General features: G+C 44.0%; 2 protein-coding genes across 3 annotated transcripts in view; one reads left to right on the top strand and one right to left on the bottom strand.

Annotated features, from left to right (window-relative positions):
* The first annotated feature begins 4841 nt into the window (after window positions 1-4841).
* Window positions 4842-6118, top strand: LOC137162251 (uncharacterized protein F54H12.2-like). Its single transcript, XM_067561854.1, has 2 exons — window positions 4842-5540; window positions 5660-6118. Exons 1-2 carry the CDS (start codon window positions 4842-4844, stop codon window positions 6116-6118), a joined length of 1158 nt encoding a protein of 385 aa, XP_067417955.1.
* Window positions 6119-17314: 11196 nt separating this feature from the next.
* LOC137162440 (phosphatidylcholine translocator ABCB4-like) overlaps window positions 17315-22268 on the bottom strand; it is a 115203-nt gene continuing 110249 nt past the window's right edge. For both annotated transcript variants that reach the window (XM_067562263.1, XM_067562264.1), the window contains exon 28: window positions 17315-20663. In XM_067562263.1, the coding sequence (XP_067418364.1) occupies window positions 20463-20663 (201 nt within the window). In that variant the 3' untranslated portion in view covers window positions 17315-20462. The remainder of the gene's footprint in view (window positions 20664-22268) is intronic.

Genomic DNA, 22268 nt, shown 5'->3' with positions numbered 1-22268 from the left:
GTTTTCAATAGTAATTGCTTGTGCTAATTAGGTAGATATGTTAAGTACTGTTGATTGTGGTGGGTAGTCCCGGCTGGGACTTTGCTGGGAGCGGGGTATGCCCTGGTCACTGGGCTTCAAACCATGTGCCTCCTGCAGGAAAGCTTTCCCGCTAAGTGACCCCCACGATAGATGCCTGAAGTGCCTGGGGGAAGCCCATTGTAAGGAGAAGTACAAAGTCTGCAAGGCTTTCAGACCCTGGACTCAGAAAGACAGAGAAATGCGCCTGAAAGCCTTGCTCATGGAGGCAGCACTTTGACCGGCCTCTGAGCCGGTCCTCTCCGCCTTGGTACCGAGCGTGGCATCAGTGAGTGCACCATTGGTACCGGTCCTGCTTCGGCACCAGGCCGCATCTCCGGTACAGCAGAGGCAGAAGCAGCACTGGAGCGTGGACACTCCTCCGCACCGTCTAAGCAGGCGGGGTCGAGCACTGGACCACAGCAGAGCTGGACTGTGGAGACCACTCGCCAGATCCAGCGTCTCCAGCCAGGGAGCTACTCTGACTCCTGAGATTGGGGGGCCCCTCTGCATCTACTGGCGCCGCCGACACCAAAGGCCTTTCAGGTGGCAAGAGTGTTGCTGGCCTTGCCCAGGCCACCCGCACCCCTATCTCCAGCAAGAGAGAAGGGTCCGACATCACAGGGGAAGCCCATGCTGGGACCCCCTAAGTGGCTCAGGAGATCATCAGTGTGGGGAGGAAGATCTTCATCAGTGCGGGGAGGAAGATCTCCATCAGGCCCGTTGCCTACAGTGAAGCAGTCAGCATGGCACCGTTCCCCTAGAAGTCGCTCCAGGTTGCAGTTGCTGAAGCACCCTATATTGATGCAGGGAATGAAGTTGCCCTCCTGATGCTGGTCATGATCTCCGGCACTGGTCGAAGTTCACCCCAGGAGGCAGCACTGGTCAGGGTTGCCCACGGGGCACTGTTCCCACTCTCCAGCCCCAAAGAGTTCGCCTGCACCAAGGCAGCGTCGAACCCGGTTGCCAGAGACTGACTCAGCCCCGAGGAGTTCGCCTGCACTGAGGCGGTGCTGAACCCGATTGCCGGAGACTGACTTGGCACCAAGAGACAAGCAGCGCCGCAAGTCCTCAGTACCTAGATGACACTCCAGACATTCCAGTCCATCAAGTCCCCGGGCATGTAGTCAATGCCACCAGTGCCGGAGAAGCGCCGTTATTCGCCCTCGGAGGATGATTCGGACCCACAGATATTGCTTTCTGTGGGGACCTCTCGTCAGAGGGAAGGGGTGCCACCTCCTGTTGCGCCCCTCCAATCCTCCTCCTTCTCCTCCCCGGGTCTCCCAGGATCACTCAGCGCCCCTGAATGATTTTAGGGCACACCAGGAGCTGGGTGGCTTCCAACTTGGGCCTGGAGGTAGAGGAGCTAAAAGAGGCATCGGACAGTTTGTTTAACATCCTGGCAGCGGTTGCCCCAGCTCAGATAGCCCTACCAGTACATGAAGGGGTTCTGAAAATGGTGAAGGCCTTGTGGCAGACTCCTTCATCGGTGGCCCCGACATGTAAAGGGATCGAGAAAAAATATTATGTCCCGGGCAGGGGGTTTGATTACCTGTTTACCCACCCCTTCCGGGGGACCCCGGTGGTAGATGTGGCCAACCAGAGAGGTAGACTGGGGCAGCCCAGTTCTACACCGAAAAATAAAGATAATAAAAAGCTAGACCTGTTCGGGAGAAAGATTTATTCAACGACAAGCCTATAGTTTAGGACTGCCAATCAGTTGGCTCTCCTGGGCAGGTACAATTTTAACCTCTGGGACTCACTGAAATGCTTTGTGGACACTCTGCCCCAGGACCAGGTGCTGGACTTTAACACCATTGTGAAAGAAGGTACCACAGTGGTTAGAGCAGTGCTCCAGGCATCCTTGGATGCGGCTGATTTGGCAGGCAGAGCCATAGCCTCCGCCGTCTGCATGTGCAGGTGCTCATGGCTCCAATCCTCGGGGCTGTCGCAGGAGCTCCAACTCCATCCAGGACCTCCCCTTTGATGGGTCTGCCTTGTTCTCAGACCAGACTGATGCGTCCGTGCCCATGGAAGAAGGCGGATTGCGGGAGGCGCCGGCGGGGCAGGCCGAAGGAAGAAACGAGCCGCAGGTAAAGGACCGAGCAGGGTTGGGGGGGGTGTGGTGGGGGGAGTGGGGGTTAGTAACCGAGCCGGTACTGTAAATCTAAAAAGCCAAAGCCAAGCCGTAGAGACTTACAGCTATTTCTTTTTTTGAAAAATCTCTCGACAGGTTGACGATGCCTTTTTACAGGCCTTTGAGAACATACACATCGATAGTCCTGAGGGAGTAAATCAACCATGCGTCAGCTGTTTTTGCACGTGTGTTACACCAATCTGAGAGGGAAGCAGCTGTAAAAAGGGGGGTGTGTTAAACCAGGCTGTTAATAAAGATTGTCAGCATAACTGTGTCTTTTCATACTTGTGTTACGCGCGACAGCCATGTCAACGAAGGCGGCTCTTTTAAAGCAAATATATTACACCCCTGGGGAAATTGGGAGCTTTGGAGGGGTGAACTCTCTTTTTCAAGTGGCCAAAAAGCATAGTAAAACTTTGAGCAGGGGTGCGGTAAAAGCCTGGCTTTCGGACCAGGATGCTTACGCTTTACACAAACCGGCCCAAATACGTTTTAAAAGAAACAAGACGGTCGTTTCCGACGTGGACGCGCAGTGGCAAGCAGATTTGGTGGATATGCAAAAGTTTGCCAAACACAACAGCGGTTTTAAGTACATCTTAATAGTGATAGACATTTTATCCAAATACGAATGGGCCTTAGGCCTCAAAAAGAAGACTGGTGGCGAAGTGGCCGAGGCCTTTAAAGCTATTTTTAGCCAAGGGCGCGTGCCTCAGAAATTACAAACCGATCAGGGAAAAGAATTTTTAAACAAACCTTTAAGCAGGTTGTTAAAGCAGCACGGCGTTTGCCATTTTGTTACTAATAACGAAGTCAAAACTGGGGTTGTGGAGCGATTTAACAGAACTTTAAAATCTAGGAAGTGGAGATATTTTACCTACCGCAACACCTTTCGCTACATCGAAGCGTTACCCGAGTTTATAAAGAGTTAAAACCGGAGCTTTCACAGAACCATACGTGCCAGACCCGTCAACGTGAACCCCTCAAATTCTCTGAAAGTATGGAAAACGGTATACGGAGACGGTTTAGAAGTAAAACCAGTTGTTGCCACTTTTAGAAAGGGCGATCACATGAGACTATCTAAAACCAAAGGTGCTTTTGAAAAAGGTTATGAACAAACGTTTACCGATGAGATATTCATAGTGGCTGAAGCCTTAACGAGGGGACAGAGGCTCGTATATCGATTAAAAGATTATGCGGGTGAGGCAGTTGTTGGATCTTTTTACCCTGAAGAATTACAAAAAGTGAACCCCAAACGGGACAGGGTTTACAGGATTGAAAAAGTTCTAGCGGTGAATGGAAAAAGGAGAAAAAAGCAGCTGTTGGTGAAATGGTTGGGGTGGCCCACGAAGTTTAACAGCTGGGTGGAAGCTTCTCAACTCTGCGATGTTTAGACACCTGTAAAAGAGTGGGAGGGGGGAAAGAAAATGAGCGATGGAGGCTTTTACGTTACTTTACCTAGCAACGGCAGCTCTGGGGTTTTTCCCCAAAACACCAACTCGAACTTTACTGTACAACTAATTAAACCCTTGGATCTCCCGGGGGCCTGGGAGGTCGGGTTAGTGGAAATACAGTACCCACACAGCTGGAACAACATCAACGAAGACACGCCTTTCGAAATCACCTATGGAGATAAAAAATGGAATTTCGTCCTACGACGAGGTTATTACTCGTCCATGCCCGAATTACTGGAACATATGAACAGCACTGTGGCTAGTCAACCAGGGGCACCCAAGATGGTCCTGAACTGTGACCCCATGCGTAGAAAAGTTAGACTTAAGGCCGTTGATGAAGCTTATACGTTTTCCACGGTTGGAGAGTTGGCTAATATTCTGGGTTTGTACCCCAAGAGCCGTGTTAATAAAATCCTTTTCTCGGCAGACATCACAGGGGGTTTTAACTCTTTATATTTGTACACGGACATCGTGGAACATCAGTTTGTGGGGGACTTTTCCGTTCCACTGTTACGCTGCGTGCCCGTCCGAGGAACAAACAACGAGTTTGTCACCATCACCTATGATAAACCACACTACGTCCCTGTCAGTAAACACCACATCGACACCATCACCATTGAAATAAAGACAGACCAGAACAAATACGTCTCATTTCGCTCTGGTAAGGTGATCGTCAAACTGCACCTGCGTCCCTGGAGAGAGCGAGGCTTCTAAAAAACAAAACAAAACATTATGGTAATCCTAAAAAATTATGGCAACCCTGTCGTCTACAGCAACTATTACAAAGCCCAGGCTGGATACGCCCTTCCCGGTTATCACAGGTCCCCCGTGATGTACGGTGCAGGAGTGGGTGGAATATTCCGTAGCCTCTTCAGAAAAGCTGTACCGCTTTTGAGGAAGGGGCTAGAGATCATTAAACCCCACGTCAAAACCGCCGCTCAAAACATAGCTAGAGACGTGGTAGGCAACGTCACCCGGGCTGTTCTGGAGAAGGTGGGGAACCCTCCCGAGCAGGAGGGGTCGGGATTGTTGTACATTAAAAGGAGAAAGAGGAGCGCTTCACACCAACGATGCACGGGACCCCCGAAGCCCTTTAAAAGAAAGGCCGTGACGCAAGGGGGCCGTCATAAGCGAAAGACCAAGGGAAAGCGTAGGAGACGCCCATCACCTGGTAAAAAAGACATATTTTAATCACCATGGCTTTCGTTCACTGTGGGTCTGATGAATGTGCCAAATCCGAACTAGACTTGTTCCAAATAGCCCCCACCCAGACCAGCATCGAGAAAAGCATCTACATCGAGGTGCCACCGCTATCGGCCATTACGGAGGCATCCCCCCTCGACTTCTTTATAGCTGGGAACGGCATAGATTATATGAATTTAAACAACACGCTTCTGTACCTCTGTTGCAAGATCGTAAAAGGAGATGGAACCGCCCTCGCCCGGGACGCCGCGGTGGGTCTGGTGAATTATCCCGTGGCGTCCATTTTCAGCCAGCTGGATGTCACGGTGGGAGTCTGCCTCATAAGTCAAAGCAACAACTGTTACCCTTACAGGGCCTTTACAGAAGCCGTGCTCAATTACAGCAACGACACTCTCGCCACGCAATTTTCCGCCGGCCTGTTTTTTAAAGATACCCCCGGACAACACGAAGACGTGGCACGGGGCGGCGAGAATCTAGGGTTTGTCAAGAGGGCAAATCTGACAGCCCAGAGCAGGGCGATAGAGCTGTTGGGCCATCTGCACAGCGACCTGTTTTTTCAAGAAAAACTTTTGTTGAACGGCGTGGACGTGAAAATTAAACTGACACGCAGTAAAGATGCCTTCTGTTTGATGGGGGATGCGGCCGAAGGCTATAAGCTGCGCATCGTCTCAGCATCCCTTTTTGTGAAGAAAGTACGGGTGGCCCCAGGCGTCCGTTTGGGGCACGCTGAGGCCCTGCTTACCGCTAATGCTAAATACCCTGTGGACCGTGTGGGAATGAAAGTGTTTAGCATCCCCTGTTTTTGGGACAGCTGCCCAAAACGCTTGTTCTGGGGTTTGTGGATAACGACGCCTTCAGTGGTAATTACGCTAAAAACCCCTTTCACTTTAAACATTACGATATTAATTTTGTGGCCTTGTATGTGGATGGTGAACAGATACCCACCAAGCCTTTGCAACCGGACTTTGTGGCCGGGCGCTGTGTGAGGGAGTACATGAATCTGGTACAGACAGCCGGTAAACACATGAAAGATCGCGCGCTGCTCATCGACCGTGTGGAATTTGCACAGGGTTACACACTGTTTGCCTTTGACCTGTCTCCTGACCAGGAGTGCACCGACCACTATTCCCTGATTAAAACCGGGAACCTGAGAGCAGAAATACGTTTTGCGAAGGCTTTGACGGCCACCGTCAATATGATCGTGTATGGGGTTTTTGACAACGTCATAGAGATAAATCAGAGAAGAAACGTTCTGTTTGACTACATGTGAACACGGACACCGTGCAGCTTTTGCGTGTCTTATCAGCGGACCCTGACACGAAAGAGGGTTTCTTAGATGTGTTCCCTAGCGATTGGCTCCCCGGCGGCAGGCTGTCTCGGAGACCCCTGGGTTTGGTGGTCAACACGCATCCACACAACCAACCGGGTGAACACTGGCTCGCCTTGTACCTGGCGGAGCGTGACCGCGGAGAGTTTTTTGACTCATACGGACACCCCCCGGACAGCGTGTTGTTTCCTAGAAGCATCATGAAATTTTTAAACAAAAATGCCTCCGACATCGCGTTTCACACTAGACAATTACAAGACCCCCGTTCTGTCGCCTGTGGCTACAACTGCGTGGTTTTTTTACACCACCGTAGCAAGGGTTTACCTTTTGACCAGATTTTAAAATTATATTCTAACGATGTAGTGCAAAACGACCGGATGGTGGTGAATTTTGTAAGAAATATAAAAAGTAAATTCTTGGGCAAGCCCGGGCATGCCCAAAACATGTTTCAACATGCCCAGACATGTGTATCTTGTAATGACTTTTATAGTCGTGTTTCTTAATAAAGCGCCCCTAGCGAGGGGTTTTTAAAAAAATAAAATGATGTTTGGTTTTTTTTAAAAAAGCACACATAGATATTAAATTGTAAAAAATACATGCTTTTTTATTTAAAGCAAAAATACACCATTTAGAGCATGAAAAAAAAAACATTACACACTGAGCCATTCAGAGCTTTTAGCCAGTTTTTGTTTTTTATGAGGCAAAAAAGGTTTCTGATTAACCACGGCTGCAGTTTTCAGGCGTTCCAAAAGACCCCTGTTGGTCACGTTGCCCATGATGGAAGATGGCACATTTAGCTCCGCCATGACCCTCATCAACGTGTCCCACCCTTTTCATGCAACTTTCTCGCGCCGTCTAACAATTCTGCATCTGTAGGTTTTTGCGGGTCAGACATGACGGCCAAGAGCCCGCCCGCAAAACACAAATTGGGACCGGTGTAAGCCAGGTCCACTAAACACTGTCTCTTTTTATGGATGATTTGACTGTTGAGGATAGAATTTAAAACCCTATGGGCGCCCCGCCCATGTTTCTCACAACCGTCACAACGAGGCGTAGAGTCCCGTCAACGTGAACCTCTATGTTGCTCTGCAACAGTTTAGAGGCCTGATTTAAGAAATCCTCAGCAGACAGGCCATCCCTATTTCTTCTGACCGAAAGCAAATGATTGTTTAAAGTACAACCGTCTAAACGTAACTGAACGTAATTGTCCGGGCCTAGCCTGACGTTAATATCATCGAGAACCAACTGTATCCCCCTGTGCACGGCTTCAATGACCTGCTCAGCTGAATTGATTCGCTCAAGATTGACAAAACGAAATTCCTCATTATACACCGAACCCCTAAATCTAGGTAATTCCCTTTGCCAGCTTCTCACCCGCTCCATATACACATCGGGGTTTGGGTCATTTGGTGGTTCCTCTACAAGGTCATCTTCTACGTCAGGCTCCAAGGGAGCAGCTGGGGACCCACCCAGAGAGCCGGTTTCCACCTCCCCGTTCTCAGACGCTCCAGTTTGAAAATCTTCGCTAGGGGGCATTTCTTTTTTTTTTTTCCTTCTCATCACCTTTATAGCCTTTTTTAAAATTTTTGCAATAACCCTGGACTGTAACTTTTTGGCAGCCGTCCGTCTATCCCTCAAACGGTGTCCCCCTTTTTGGTTACACTTCAACAGTCGGGTACCACTTATCGTGACTACCTGTGCAGCTTCAGAACCACCCTCTGGAAAACTGAAATATTTTTCAGTGTATTTATTAAGAGCTTTTGCATTATTTACAGGGTTTCTGGAAAATACAGCGCCCATCAGCTCTCTGAACGAAGTGTGATATTCGCCCATTTCCTCTCTCATTGAAGTCAATTGCGCTCTGTATGAAGCGTCACGGGCGTCCGAGTGCGCTCTGTATGAAGCGTCACGGGCGTCCGAGTGCGCTCTGAATGAAGCGGCACGGGCGTCCGAGTGCGCTCTGAATGAAGCATCATATTTTCCCCATAGTTCTTTAGAATAACTAAGAACTGCATCAGACATATCGAGGCGGGGGCCTGGTTTGCAATATTTCTCCAACACCCCAGCCTCGTAGGAGCTTTCAGCCCTTGGTTTTTGATTCACAACCCCTAGAGCGAGTGCTCCGGGTTTGTGAATGCGTGTGTTTTCATTCACAGCTGTCTCAGGGCTTGGTGTGGTGTCGTCCGCTGAGAAACTGGAGGTGTGGTGGTGTTTTTTACCAGAGTCCTTTGGCTTGACATATCTGAGCTCGGGACTTTCCTGTTGCTTCATTTGTGCGCCTTTGCTGTTTTGATCCGACCTTGGAGAAAATTTCTGGTTCTTTGGAACTTCAGCTACAACAGCGTCAGGAAAGCAGGCCTTGCCTAATGAGGAAAACAAAATGTTCCAATTTAGCATCAAATATAACATTTTATTAGAAAATGTAACTGTACCACACCGGCTACATAAAATTAAAAAATAAATATATATATATATTTACTGGACTTCATCTCTCTGTCAGGCTCTGACAGTGGTGAATCTTCCTCTTTTCTTTTTCTTTTTCTTTTAAGGCCTAAAGTTTTTTCAGGTTTTGACCGTACTATAAAGAAAAAAAGAAAAAAAATATTATAAAATAGTTTAACCTTTCATACTATTACAGCTAATATGGCTTTTACCCTAGGTTCCCCAAAACCAAAATATGCAATAAATCCCCCCCCAACCATAACTATCTTTTTAAACATATGCTCAGAGTAAAAATCCTCCAAAATACTTTTTGCACATCTTTATCTCTAAACCCACAACAACTCAAAATACTTTTAAAAATACCTTTAAAAAAAATCCACAAGTATCTCTACCCCCACCCTGTGGTAAGACTAATTCCTGCAAGCAGCTTTAACCCCCAAAATACTTTTTTTTCAAGAACAAGCCCTTGCACAAAATAAACCAACTTTTTAAAACACATTACCCCTTAAGGTAGCTCAATGGTAAAACACATGCTTTGCATGCATGAGATCATGGGTTCAATCTCCAGTTTGTCCTGCTCTGAGCAGGAGGAGGGGGGGGGTTGCGCTACATAATCTCCTGAGGTCCCTTCCAATTCTATGTGTTCACACTAAAAACCCTCCCAAATACTTTTCAAAAAACACACTGCTTAACTTAGCTCACAAAATAAACCAACTTTTTAAAACACATTGCCATGTGATCAGACTAAACATCCTCCAGTCAAGAAACATAAATAAACCAGCTTTTTTTTTAAAAAAAAACACCACCACAATACCACGTGCTTAGAGTAAAAATCCTCCAGTCAAGAACTAGCCCTCAAGAAACATAAAATCAACCAGCTTTTTAAAAATAAAGCACAATTTACCTTCTACCACAGGATACAAGCAAGCTGGAACATTTGTATCTGCATCTTTTAAATGAAAGACAGGCATAATTTGAGTTAGTATGATACCCTGCAATCTATTAAACCCTCCCCACCAATTATATAGTTAAAATAGAGGGCTTTACCTCCCTCTGATGAAAGGGTGCTTGAAGGGGTGGATTCCATAATCAATAGATCACACTGCAATAAATACACCTATCATTCTTAGTAAGAATAGCATGAACAACAAAAAAAGCAACATTATATAATATATGTTAGAATAATCAAACATGCTACCTTTATTGCTTGCTCTTTCCACCTCCACGCCTGAGGGGAGGTTTGCAAGGAAAAGCGGGTGGGGTTACTTTACACGACTTTTATCCATAACAGTATGTAAATGTACACATTACCATTAGCACCCCAGAGACCCTTATTTGGTTACAAAACACCTATAAAATGAATATTAATAACTACAAATGCATACAATTACACCCTCCCACTGTTTATTTCTTAAAGGATTACCATTCACCTATAAATTTTCCACTGACATTGTTTTTAAAAACAAGACCTTCCAGTGGTGGGAAAATATATAATACTTCCCCCCCCCCCCCCCCTTCAGAAGTTATCTGGAAGGAAAAAATAACAAACTTGAAGGACGATTTACAATATCGCTTCCTAGTATTTAGGCATGGCTACTTGTCCAGCAGTTTCAATAGTGGGAACTTGCACAGGAATGCCATAACCTATCCCCTTCAGAGGTTATCTGAAGAAATAACAAACTCTAAGGAAGATTCACAAAAACAAAGCTTCCTGTTATCTAGGCATGGCTACTTGTCCAGCCGTTTAAATAGTGTCTGTTAGGAAAATTATTTTAAAAATCTAAGGTTGGTTTTTTTATATCATTCTGAGTCTTTCAAAGTCCAGTTAGCAAGGTGATTTAGTCACTATATCCCTTTTTTGTAACATGCTCTGCTGGGTATTTTTTAATTTTCTTGTAGGGGCCTTCTTATAGTATTAAACAATAATGGCCATACATAAAAGCCCTCCCCCCCTTAATGTTACTGTCTAACTGCAGACAGCAAATAGCAATGAATGGCTTGGGTGTTTTTTTTTTTAAATTAAAATGGTTGTACCACAGTCATAGCTTTTAAAATGTTATTACAACAAATGTTTTTCAAAATATAAAAGGTATGTGATTTTTTATTTTGGTTGTTGTTAATATACTATTTTTAAATCTGTCATGACCCACCAATTCCTGAGGCTTTTATTTTAAAATGTTCACTATCATATGGGTGGGATGGTAAATCAGACCCGTGCCTCAAACATTCCTGGTTTCTTTGTTTTTTTTCCTCTCCCCACAGGCTTCTACTACAAACATTACAGCTTTTCGCTGTCAATAGACAAAGACACAATAGTTGGTTCTCACAAAAACCTTTTTTTATTAATTTTTTAAAAAACATGCTGCCACTTTGAAACATTTATTATGTACATATAAGGCCCACAAAGGTCATCTTACAGAAACACAGATAGTCACAAACCCCTTTTCAATACTTTTATTTACAGCTAGCAAGCCTGCTATTGTGTATAGAGCCTGTCACCATTCTCTAACTTAATCCTTTTGGATTTATTACAAAAAGCCTGCCTTCTAAGTAAGACTCTGTAACTTTTTGTGCGGACCAAACGGTTCATATAACGCTCTAAACAGGCATCCTCCGGTTTGGTCATTTCTTTAAGAACACCACATGGGTCTTGACCAAATTGTACAGCCTTTACCAACTCCACCCCCTTATCTAAATGTTCTGCAGTTAAGCAGAGACACTCTAGAATATAACTTATGCCTATAATAGAATTCAACAGACTTTAAAAACATAGTTCAGCACACAGGTCCCGAAGCTTGCAGTTTATATCCTCTGAAGCCCAAGTCACGCAGTCGTGGTCCCTTTGGCCTGGAGCTTCTATGACACAACCCTCACAATCTTCAAAAAGTTTTTCACTAAGACAGTAATTCATGGTAACAGAAACAGCAACACGTGCAATAGCCCGCATGACTTTTTTACGCTGACGCTGTGGCACTGGCTCAGCCAGTTCCATGCCGAGATGCCTCTTAAATGCCAAATGCCCATCATCCCCTTCAATGATTTCTTTCGGTGTTGAGCAGAAACAGGCAGGGTCTGGTTCATCTGTGCTGTCTGATGCAATGTTGTTTGTGGTCACCTGTTGAGAGATTTTTCAGGAAAAGACATAGCTGTAAGTCTCTACGGCTTGGCTTTGGTTTTTTAGATTTACAGTACCCGACTCGGTTACTAACCCCCCACCAACCCTGCTCGGTCCTTTACCTGCGGCTCGTTTCTTCCTTCGGCCTGCCCCGCCGGCGCCTTCCGCAGTTCGTCTTCCTCCAGGGGCACGGTCAGTGTGAGGCCTTCAGGCTCGTCGGGCGTCTCCGGCGTGTTGAACAAAGGTTGGGGCACAGGGGTGTACTCCTCAGAACTGTCGCTAAGGTAGCGCTTTCTACGCCTGGGGGCCAAAACCAGAGGAGCCAAAACAAAATCCGGAGGCCTCACGGGGGTGGCGAAGGCATCCACGTCCCCCTCTTCCAGGCATCGTCGACCTGTCGAGAGATTTTTCAAAAAAAGAAATAGCTGTAACTCTCTACGGCTTGGCTTTGGCTTTTTAGATTTACAGTACCCGGCTCGGTTACTAACCCCCACTCCCCCCACCACACACACACACCCCCCCCACCAACCCTGCTCGGTCCTTTACCTGCGGCTCGTTTCTTCCTTCGGCCTGCCCCGCCGGCGCCTCCCGCAATCCGCCTTCTTCCATGGGCACGGACAGCGTGAGGCCGTCAGGCTCGTCGGGTGTCTCCGGCGTGTCGAACAAAGGCTGGGCCACAGGGCTGTCCTCCTCGGAACTGTCGCTAAGGTGGTGATTTCTAAGCCTGGGGGCCAAGAACTGAGGAGCCAAAACAATTTTCGAAGGCCTCACGGGGGTGGTGAAGGCGTCCATGTTCCCCTCTCGGCATTTTTTTCCACGAGCTGTGAACCACGCTGTCTCGAAAACGAGATGCTTTAAATGCCCCAAAACTTCCGGGGGCTGCGCCGCTGCCGTCCGAACATCCCCATTGGTGCACCTTTCCCTTCTGGGACGGCCTAAGCCCGCTCCGCTTGGGGGATAGGGACGCCACGCTCCTCCCCCAGCCCTTTCTGGGCCAATCCCAGCTCTTGGCACAAATTCAAACACCCCAACCCCCGCTCTTGGCGTGTAATGCACACCGCCCGCTTCCGGTCAGGTGCCCCTCTGGGGCCAATCCCGCTCTCGGAGGATAACCCTCTCCCATTGGTCCATCTTGACCAGGAGGTCATAACCCGAGGAGGGACCGGATGTCAGGTGACCAGGTGGGGTGGGGACTCGGGGGTGAGGCCTAAAGGTCAGGGGGCGTGGTCTCGGTGGGGCGGGGCCGGAAGTCGGGAGCCAGATTGAGGCGGAAATTCCGGTAACAGAGGTGGGTAAGATGGGCCTTCTGGTCATGTGGACCCTTGACTGACAGTGTACCCCTAATACTAGTTGGGCCAAATCTTTGTCACAATGCTGCCAGACCAGTGGTGTGCTGAACTCAGGTTTCCTCAGAATGGTCATCATACGCCTGGCTTGACATGGGTGAGTCCTCATTTCTTGGGCGACTGCATTAGAAAGGTAAATGGATCAACAGCTGAAAACAGAATGTCTGTGCTAACTGAGATAGGTACTATCGTAAGCTAAGAGACACAGTGTCTAGGACTCGCTAAGGTAAGGAGAGGGGACATCCAAGGAACCATTTACAAAGAACAAGATGATAATAATAGAGAAGTTAAGGCAGGAACATAAAGATGAGCTAAAGAATAGCTCATGCATGGACAGAGCATGCTGTACAGAGATTGATTTCTACAAAGTAACCAAGCCAATCCCAAAACGTGTGATGCAATGTATAGTAAATGCAATGGGACATGTAAAGGTATATAAAGGAAGATGGTTTCTGTGTAACTTTGGATCTGTGAGGTACCCTGCAACCACCCCCAGCATTTGAGTCTGATCAACTCAGCAGAGCCTTGATGAATGCCAAATAAAGATATGAGTGATGAAATTTGAAGTTGAACTGAATGTTTGGGAAGCTGAGTGGTAAGAGGTTTCAGAGAAAATTCCAACAGGTAGGACTAAATGTCTCCTGGCTGCGGGAGAAGCAGACCACCACAAGACTAGAACAGCTGTCATAGGGGGGACTAAAGGAGGACAGAATGCTTTGTCATGCCAAGCCACCAGGTAGTGTGCTGGATACTGAGTCACATGCTTACATCAGTTGAATAAGAAAGGCACCAGTGTCGGTCTTGAATATTTGTATTATAGATCAAACATCTCCCAATTCTTGGTATTTTTTTGTAAATTTTGGTATTTGTGATGGTATCCAGAATTCCCTACCCCCCCAGGGTACCACCTGGAACTGGGGTACCACTAAGCCCTCTCTCTGACCAACCTGGGTTCCCTCTCACACTGTGATGCTGTGGCAAGCCACAAACCTCTGGCAGGTGCTGCACTTACACAGCCATCCACAGGCAGGGACCACACCTATCTTAATTAGAATGCTTTCCCCAGCCTCTCATGAATGACCCGACAATAGAGAATCTTCAGCCAGCTCCACAGTCCAGGACCCTAAGAATGTACTGTCTTGACCTGGTCAAAAGCCTGACTGGTGAAGTTTATTATCCAGTCTGCCTTTCCCTCAAAGTGGAGGAGACATGCACCAGTTTTTGTTAACTTGAGCTAATATTTTCCAAACACTTCAAGCAATACGCACTGTTTTAGATAAAATATAAAACAGTTTTATTAATTACAGAAAAATAGATTTTAAGTGATTATATGAAATAAGTGTACAGATCAAAGTAGGCTTCCTAAGAAATAAAAGTTAATAGAACTCAGATTATGATTTTACCAAGACTGGAATCTCCTCCCCCAGTTCCAAGTCTTTGTCTTCCAGGTGTTGAGCCGTGGGGGGAGTCAGAACAAGTCATAATGTCACTTCCCTTCTTTTATAGTAGTTTCCATCTTGCTGGACCAATGGTGCTTGTGACCAGGGGGTCATCCTCATTGGTCAGTCAGTATTTCATTGTGTACATGCTTTCTTGGTGAAATTCCACTGTAAACAATCCTTGTTAGGGAAATCTATTCTTGACTGGTGAGAGAGAGCCATTAACACTGTCTGTATTGTTATGCCTGTTTGTCATAGTTTCCTGCCTTGCAACATGTTTTGGTAGCATTTTCAGCAATATTTTATAACTTCACATACTATAGTAGCACATACAATCCAACAAGGTATTCAGTAGATCAAGACTTTTAAAATAATACCACACAAGACATACCTTGTACAGAACATATCCTAATTACATGACATTGGTGACTATGGAGTTCTGGGGTGTTCTTTCAGACACAGAGTGTCACAGTATTACAGTTTGGAAATGCTCTCTGAAGCCAGATTTAGGCACCAACACAGAAATGTTTTTTGGGTGAACTACCCCTAACACAGGAGTTGGTATGAAAGGTCAGTACCTAGAGTCCTAGAATTGGCAGACCTTCACTCTAAAAGAAAACCAATATCAGGTAAGACAAAATTATCCTTTTTCCAGTGGGTATGCTTTCTTACCAGATGGCTAATTAAAGCACAGGAGTACATTCAGTTGTGTTTTCTTTTTGAAACCAAAGAGAAGGGGGAAAGAGTTTGGACAATGCCTGTTATCATTTCACTTTTCATCTTTTTTTCCCTATCTCTAGCTTCTCTTCTCCTGGTTTTTTTTGTTTTTTTTTTGGCATCCCCTATTTCTTTGGAAGTTAATAGGCTATGGCATCTCAGTGACTAGCCTGTAAGACATCTGGACTTTGCAGCAATTACTTTGTGTCATCTTATCAAGTATTAGAGTTTCTTAAGACTTTCCTCTTCTCCTGTTCCTATTAATTCTATCCCATGTCTGACTAGAGTACTCAATCCTAGTCTAAGCATCTCCATATTGAATGGCAGAAGATACCTGACTGTTGAGAATCAGGCTGTTTTGAAGTTCAAACTAACTGTTATATATGTGTGACCCTTCCGTGCCCAGGGTAGCCACCTGAAAATGCAGGGGTCAGGGCAGGCTGCAAAAGGAGAGCAGATTCTCTCAGCACTGGTGGGTGACACTGAAGTCAGGCTTCCCAACCAGCTACAAACTGTGCTTCTGACTTCCCACACTGGTTATTAAGAAGCCCAAGATACAAATACACACAGTCCCCTTTACTGCATTTCAGTCTCCGGCTCCCAATCAGCCACTAGGTCCACTTGTAATTAGTTACCTTATGAAAAGTCACCAACACATTTTCCCCATGTGGCATATGTCTTTAAATTGCCACATGGTGGCCTCATTTGATAGGCAATGCCCAACCTGAACTCTATTTTCTTTTAGTAACCTCCTTTTTAAGTTTTCCTAACAGATGTCAGGTTTAAATCTTAAACACAGTTCTTCCTATCAACCAGGTGCAGGATATGCATATAATCTTTCAGTAATTCTCTTAAATTATCTTTTTTTTTTTTTTTTTGCTAAACAGAATATAATCAATTTGTAGTCCTTATGGGCAGAGGTGCCATGCACATTAAAAGCAGTACTCACTATCACTAACTGCTCTCATAAATTTTGTACTATGATAAGCAAACCTATTTTAAAATGTCCTCTAACTAATGTTTATGATGGAAATTAGATTAAAGGCCATTCTTCTTATAACTTCTCTCCCTAACTTGATCTAATTTATCATAAGCAAGTAAAAAGTTAAAGAAGATAAAAGTAAAAAAATTGCAGCTACAATTATTAAAAATGAAAATGAAAAAATATTTTAAAAATTAATATTGGTTATACATATTATTTATTGTAGACAAGATTTTTGGCAGGCTGGTCGGGGTTTAGGATGCTAACCTAGGATTTGAATGACTATGATCCAATTCCGCAACAATCTTCTTGTGGGACACTGAGTAAGTCATATAGGCCCAGCTCATCAAAAGTTTTTAAGTATCCAATTGCCACTGTAATTAATGGGAGCTGAATACATTTGATGATCTGGGCCTTAGTCTCTCCACGCCTCAGTTCTCCATCTGTAAAATGGAGATAATAGCATTCCCTTACTTTACAGGCGAGTTATGAAGATAAATATATTAAAGAATGTGAGATGCAAAGATACTACCATATGTGATGTGGCTGTGAAGAAAGCTAATGCTGTCCTAGGATGTGTCAGGTGAGGTATTTCCAATAGAGTTAGGAAGGTTTTGTACCATTATGTAATGCGCTGGTTAGACCTCAATTGGAATACTGTGTGCAGTTCTGATCTCCCATGTTTAAGAAAGATGAATTCAAACTGGAACAGGTGCAGAGAAGGGCTACTAGGATGATTTGAGGAATGGAAAACAGGCCTTATGAGAGGAGACTCATGAACGAAAGGAGACTTATGAGAGACTCAAAGCAGACTTGTTCAGCTCAGCTAAAAGAAGGCTGAGGGGATATATGATTTCTCTATAAATACATCAGAGGGATAAATACCAGGGAGGGAGAGGAATTATCTAAATTCAGTACCAATGTGGACACAAGAACAAATGAATATAAATTAGTCATCAGGAAATTTAGATTTGAAGTTAGACGAAGGATTCTAGTCATCAGAGGAGTGAAGTTCTGGAACAGCCTTCCCAAGGAAGCAATGGGGGCAAAAACCTAACTGGCTTCAAGACTGAGCTTGCTAAGTTTATGGGGGGGTGATATGATGGGACAGCCTATTTTGGCAATTGACTGATCTTTGACTACTAGCAGTAAATATGCCCAATGGCCCATGAAGGTGTTAGATAGGGTGGGTTCTGAGTTACTACAGAGAATACTTTCCCAGGTGTCTGGCTTGTGAGTCTTGCCCACATGCTCAGAGTTTGGCTGATCACCATATTTAGGGTCAGAAAGGAATTTTCCCCCAGGGCAGATTGGCAGAAGCCCTGCGGTTTTTTCGCCTTTCTTTGCAGCATGGAGCATGGGTCACTTGTTGGTGGATTTTCTGTATGTTGAAGTCTTTAAACCATGATTTGAGGACTTCAATAACTCAGTCTATTCAGCTTTAGAGCGGATGGCAACATTCATATATTGTATATAGCACTTGCTGAATGAAATGTTAGTGATGAGGATTGGTTAAATTCTATGTATAACCCTTAATGACAGTTCAGCATGAACCCTTAATTGAACTAATGCAAAACCTGTCCATTTTTATTGGATTTACTGCAGCAAAAATGCAAATTTATTTTAAGAATAATACATCCATTTGCACTAACACTGCAAAGTATGGGAAATTATCAGCATAGAACTGTGTAATATTAAACTGTAATTCAACAACACAAATATATCAGACTACTATAATTTTGGAAAATGGAGAAAATTTGTGATGGGTTTTTTATAACCTTCCTAATGATAGCTGATAGAGTACATTGTAATTGAATGATATTTGTTTATTTCAGTGGATTTATTTACTTACTTTAGTGGATATTTACTTATTCTGCACCTGAGAGTAACTGTTCCAGTGCTAATAGGATTTGCTGTTTTCAAAATGGATATTGGTAAGAGTTTTTTAATTTTCATTTGTGAAAGAACCAGTGTGAACAAGCAGCATCTTAAAGTTATAAAGAATTCTTATTACCAGCTATCTTCTATTTTCATCATTGGGATTATTTCAAATCGAGGGCTTATTCATGAATATTGAGTTGCTCAGGTGAAAGATGAGGTTGCTACAATTTAAAAATATATTTTTAAATTCAGAATGTTCTTTTTCTCAAAATAAAGAGAGGAAGCTAGAATGTTACTTGCAGACTTCCAAGGGATGACATATTTGTGATGAATTAACTACAAACATCCTTGCTGCTTCACAGAAATAAAATGTACACTTAAAGCTGTCACTAAGTATAAATTCTGATAAGTTTCTTAGGAACTGAAAATTTCTTTGTATTTTAAAGAAGACTTTTGTTTGATGAACTTGGGCATTTCCTCACACAAATAAAGCCTCTTTCATGTTGGTTGATTGGTTTTAAAGATACTTTGCTTTATGCATAGCAACCAAACTTTCTAAAAGGGGGAGATCTTGTGTCCAGATGATGAAACTAACTTAGCAAATAGTCTAAAATCACCACTGTTTATCCTTCTTAGAAGTGTGGGAGCTCCCGCAGAGGTCAGGGATTATTATTAGTAGCAGTAGTGGTATAAAAGCATCTGGAGTCTGCAACTGTGATCAAAATCCCATTGTGCTAGGTACCATACAATAGTGGGGCAGTAGTACCATTATAGTGAAAGTTGAGACTAGCTTACTATTTAAACAGCTGATTTTTCTTATCGCTCTACACTAAACAGTTAGGGAATATCAACACTTCAAGTGCTACAGTGGCACAGCTGAAGTGCCACTATAATGTAGGTTCTTGCTATAGTATTGGAAGGGGTTTTTCCAGTGCTGTAGTAAATCCACCACTTTAATAGGCGGCAGCAAGGTTAATGGAAGAATTCTCCTGTCAACCAACCAATGTCTACACCAGAGCTTACGTCAGCTTAACACTGTTTCTAAAGGGTGCAACGTAACTAGGTTAACCTAAATTTTATGTGTAGACGAGGCCATAGTAAGAGTCTGCCTGCTTTGACGAGTTTACAATCAATCAAAACAAAGGGTTTGAGTGGAAACAGAGGCACAGAAAAGTTAAATGTCTTGCCCAAGGTCACCCAGCAAATCTGTGGTCAGGCACAAGATAGAAACCATGTCCTTCTTATTCCTAGTTCAGTACCCTATCAATTAGATCACACTGATATGCTTATACATGTGTGTTGTATGCATGCAGATACTGTGATTACTAGAATGCTAGCTGTGCCAGATTAGGGAGTTCTTGGTCAAATTATCAACTCTGTTTTGTGAACCCATTTTGTGATTGTAACTCTTGTGGTGACCATCATTCTGTATTGCAGCCTCCCTGTTCTGTTAAGACATCCAGGTACTGTTGAAAACCAGTCTAATCTTGACAGTCTATTCTAGACATTGTGTGCTCATGCTAGGGTCTGGGACACCTCAGAGAGACTGAACAATGAAGGGGCCATCCAGGGTGATCAGTGTTGAATGACTCTTCCCTACTAGAACAATGGGTTTTCTAACAGCAAGGCCATTGACTGAATGTCTATGCAGGTGCTGGAGTGGTGGGAAAGCTGGAGCTAGGAACCACCCAGCCCAAGCACATGCATGTAACTTTCTTGTGCTTTAAGAATAAAGTGGCTGTGGTTAAGAAATTGCTTTGCTAAGCCCTTGTTCATTGCTTTGCTGCCATGTGGTCCCTGAAGGGTATAACTAGAAAACCAGAGCTAGGTAGACTCGCAGGGAACCTCTCAAAACTACTAGTCTTGGGAGAGCTGGGGCACTGGTTCTTGGGTCTAGGTGGCCAGATTGCAGGGTCTCCCTACTCAAGAAGGGTGACACATAACAGGGTCTCTACCTGGCAGTGTGCCTGAGAGATCACTGTTCCTAGCTCTGGATCAGTCACTACTCAAGGAGGCTTAGAAACGCATGGGATTTAAAGGTTGGATCCATTCACAACAAACTTTTGTCCATCCAGAAGGAAATGGGGCCAGGTGGTGACAACAGGTTAAGACAGTGACAGAACCAGTAATAGAACTCTTAGTGGCTAGAGCTGCAGGCCTAAGTGTTTAGATTATGAAATAACTGACGACATTGGTATATGTCTAGCTCAGTGTTTCTCGGATTTCTAGGGTTTAACAGAACCTCTTCTCTTTACAGGCTTTCTTGAAAAAGGTCTAAAACTGATTGGTAATATTGTCATTTGCAAAGTATTGAAACAAATGCATAATCACACTTCAGAAATATGGCACTGACCATAATTCACATTTAAAAAGGTCCAGCGTGAACATTAACTAGAGAATAGTAGATGCCTTTTTCAGCCAAGAGTTGTTGATGTGTTCCTTGTTCTACGATCCTTCCATTCTGGATTACCACTATCTTGTCAGCATTCTGCACGGTGGACAAGCGATGAGCTATTACAATACAGGTGCGACCTTCTCTTGCTTTATCCAATGCTTCTTGGACAACCTGTTCAATTACCAAAACAGAATATACTTACTAAATAAGTTAAAAATGTAATACAGAGAAACCCCTTCCAGCTGTCAGTAAGTGAAGTATCTAATCTGATATCTTTTAATTTAAATTGTAAAGTACCAGTGAGAGAGGTGAAGCTGGATAGTAATAGTTGAATATCTAGCTTCCTGGTTTAAATCTAACTTGTGTTGATGAGTGAGAGTTGTTAATATTGATGAATGTTTGGATGCCTATTTGAACTAAGGTGGTGGATATTATCAAGAGAGCTGCTAAAGGACCTGACCACATCACCAAAATCATCACAGCTGGCAACCTGGCATCTCAGAAGAAAGACTAAGTATTGTATAGGCACAGAGCTGGTTCCTTTTAGGCAGTTTTAAGAAGTAGTGGAATGCCTGTATTGTCATTTTTCTAAGGAAGTTGTTCCGTATTTCACAAGCACTAAGTTCACTTTAAAACCACAGAGAAACCTGCCTTGACAGCAAAATATTTTTTAAGTGACAGCTGAAATTCTCACATAATCACATGATTCCAGGAGCTGGGACTGTAAGAACAAGAACAAATACTGAGAGACTCGCAATAAAATTGCGAGCGTTGGCAACATGTGTCTTTTCTGACACACATAATATGAAACATTTTTAATGCTGGGTTTATTATGCAGACAGCAGGTGGGGATAGCACAAATTTACACACCTCTGCCACTGTACTTGAGGCATGACTTGCAACACCTCTTCTATTTTAGTCCCAGGGATTGAGCAGTGTACCCAACTGTGTTGCATCTCAGATGGAAAAAATGATTTAAATAGGGTTAAAGAATCATTAAGAGTCACAACTGAAAATGTAGGGCTTGTCTACATGAGAAAATTTACTGGCATTATTATACTGGTGTAATTATACCATTATAGTTATGCCAGTATAACTCCTTGTGTGGACATTCTTACTCTGGAATAAGAGTGCCTTTTTCCAGTTTAACTAGAAAGACTCCCAAAGCAACTGCCAGAGACATTCCTAATACTTTTTCAAGATTGGATTTTTTTTTTTTTTTTTTTTTTTTTTAAGTAAAATTAAGAAAAAAATTCATCCCCAGTTAAAACTCTGGAATTGTGTGTGCTTTGAGCACAGAATAGAAAAGTCTGTGTTATGCTTATACTCAGTGTGGCTTAACAAAGCATTTAACATTTACAGGACTCTGTCTTTCACCTTCATGAAGAATGAAGGTGAGTAACTCAGTGCTGCCAACTCTCAACTTCATGGCAAGTCTTGTGATAAGTATTTTTCTTAAAGCCTCAACTCCTGGAGAAAAGTGATTATGTGAGGACTTCAGCTTTAATTTTTTTTAAAAAAAAAGGAACTCTCTGGGCTTTCATGGTTGCAGGGAAAAGCTTGAAATGCCACCCAAGTACACCCTTAAGGCACAAAAACAAGAAAGCAAATAAAAAGATCCTGGAATTAAAAATAATGAAATTTAAAATTAAGCCAATCTCAGGGGATGTCTGACCCATGATTTTTGAATACTTGGGGTTGGCAATAATGGTAACTTTTTAATTGTAAACTGTTTAATTGTACTTCATTTGTAGCATGTTGCACTGTGTTGGTCAA

The sequence above is a fragment of the Emydura macquarii genome, unplaced genomic scaffold (genome assembly GCF_026122565.2).
Source record: "Emydura macquarii macquarii isolate MOO-44397 ecotype Brisbane River unplaced genomic scaffold, CSIRO-AGI_Emac_v2 contig_2422, whole genome shotgun sequence".
Classification (NCBI taxonomy): Eukaryota; Metazoa; Chordata; order Testudines; family Chelidae; genus Emydura; species Emydura macquarii.
This window is presented reverse-complemented; position numbering and strand designations above follow the sequence as displayed.

What these genes read in the sequence shown, in the direction of transcription:
- LOC137162251 (XM_067561854.1), top strand. Translation starts at nt 4,842, where the DNA reads ATGGCTTTCGTTCACTGTGGGTCTGATGAATGTGCCAAATCCGAACTA. An exon ending in CATCCCTTTTTGTGAAGAAA is followed by an intron (nt 5,541 to 5,659) that starts GTACGGGTGGCC and finishes TTTTTGGGACAG; the next exon opens with CTGCCCAAAACGCTTGTTCT.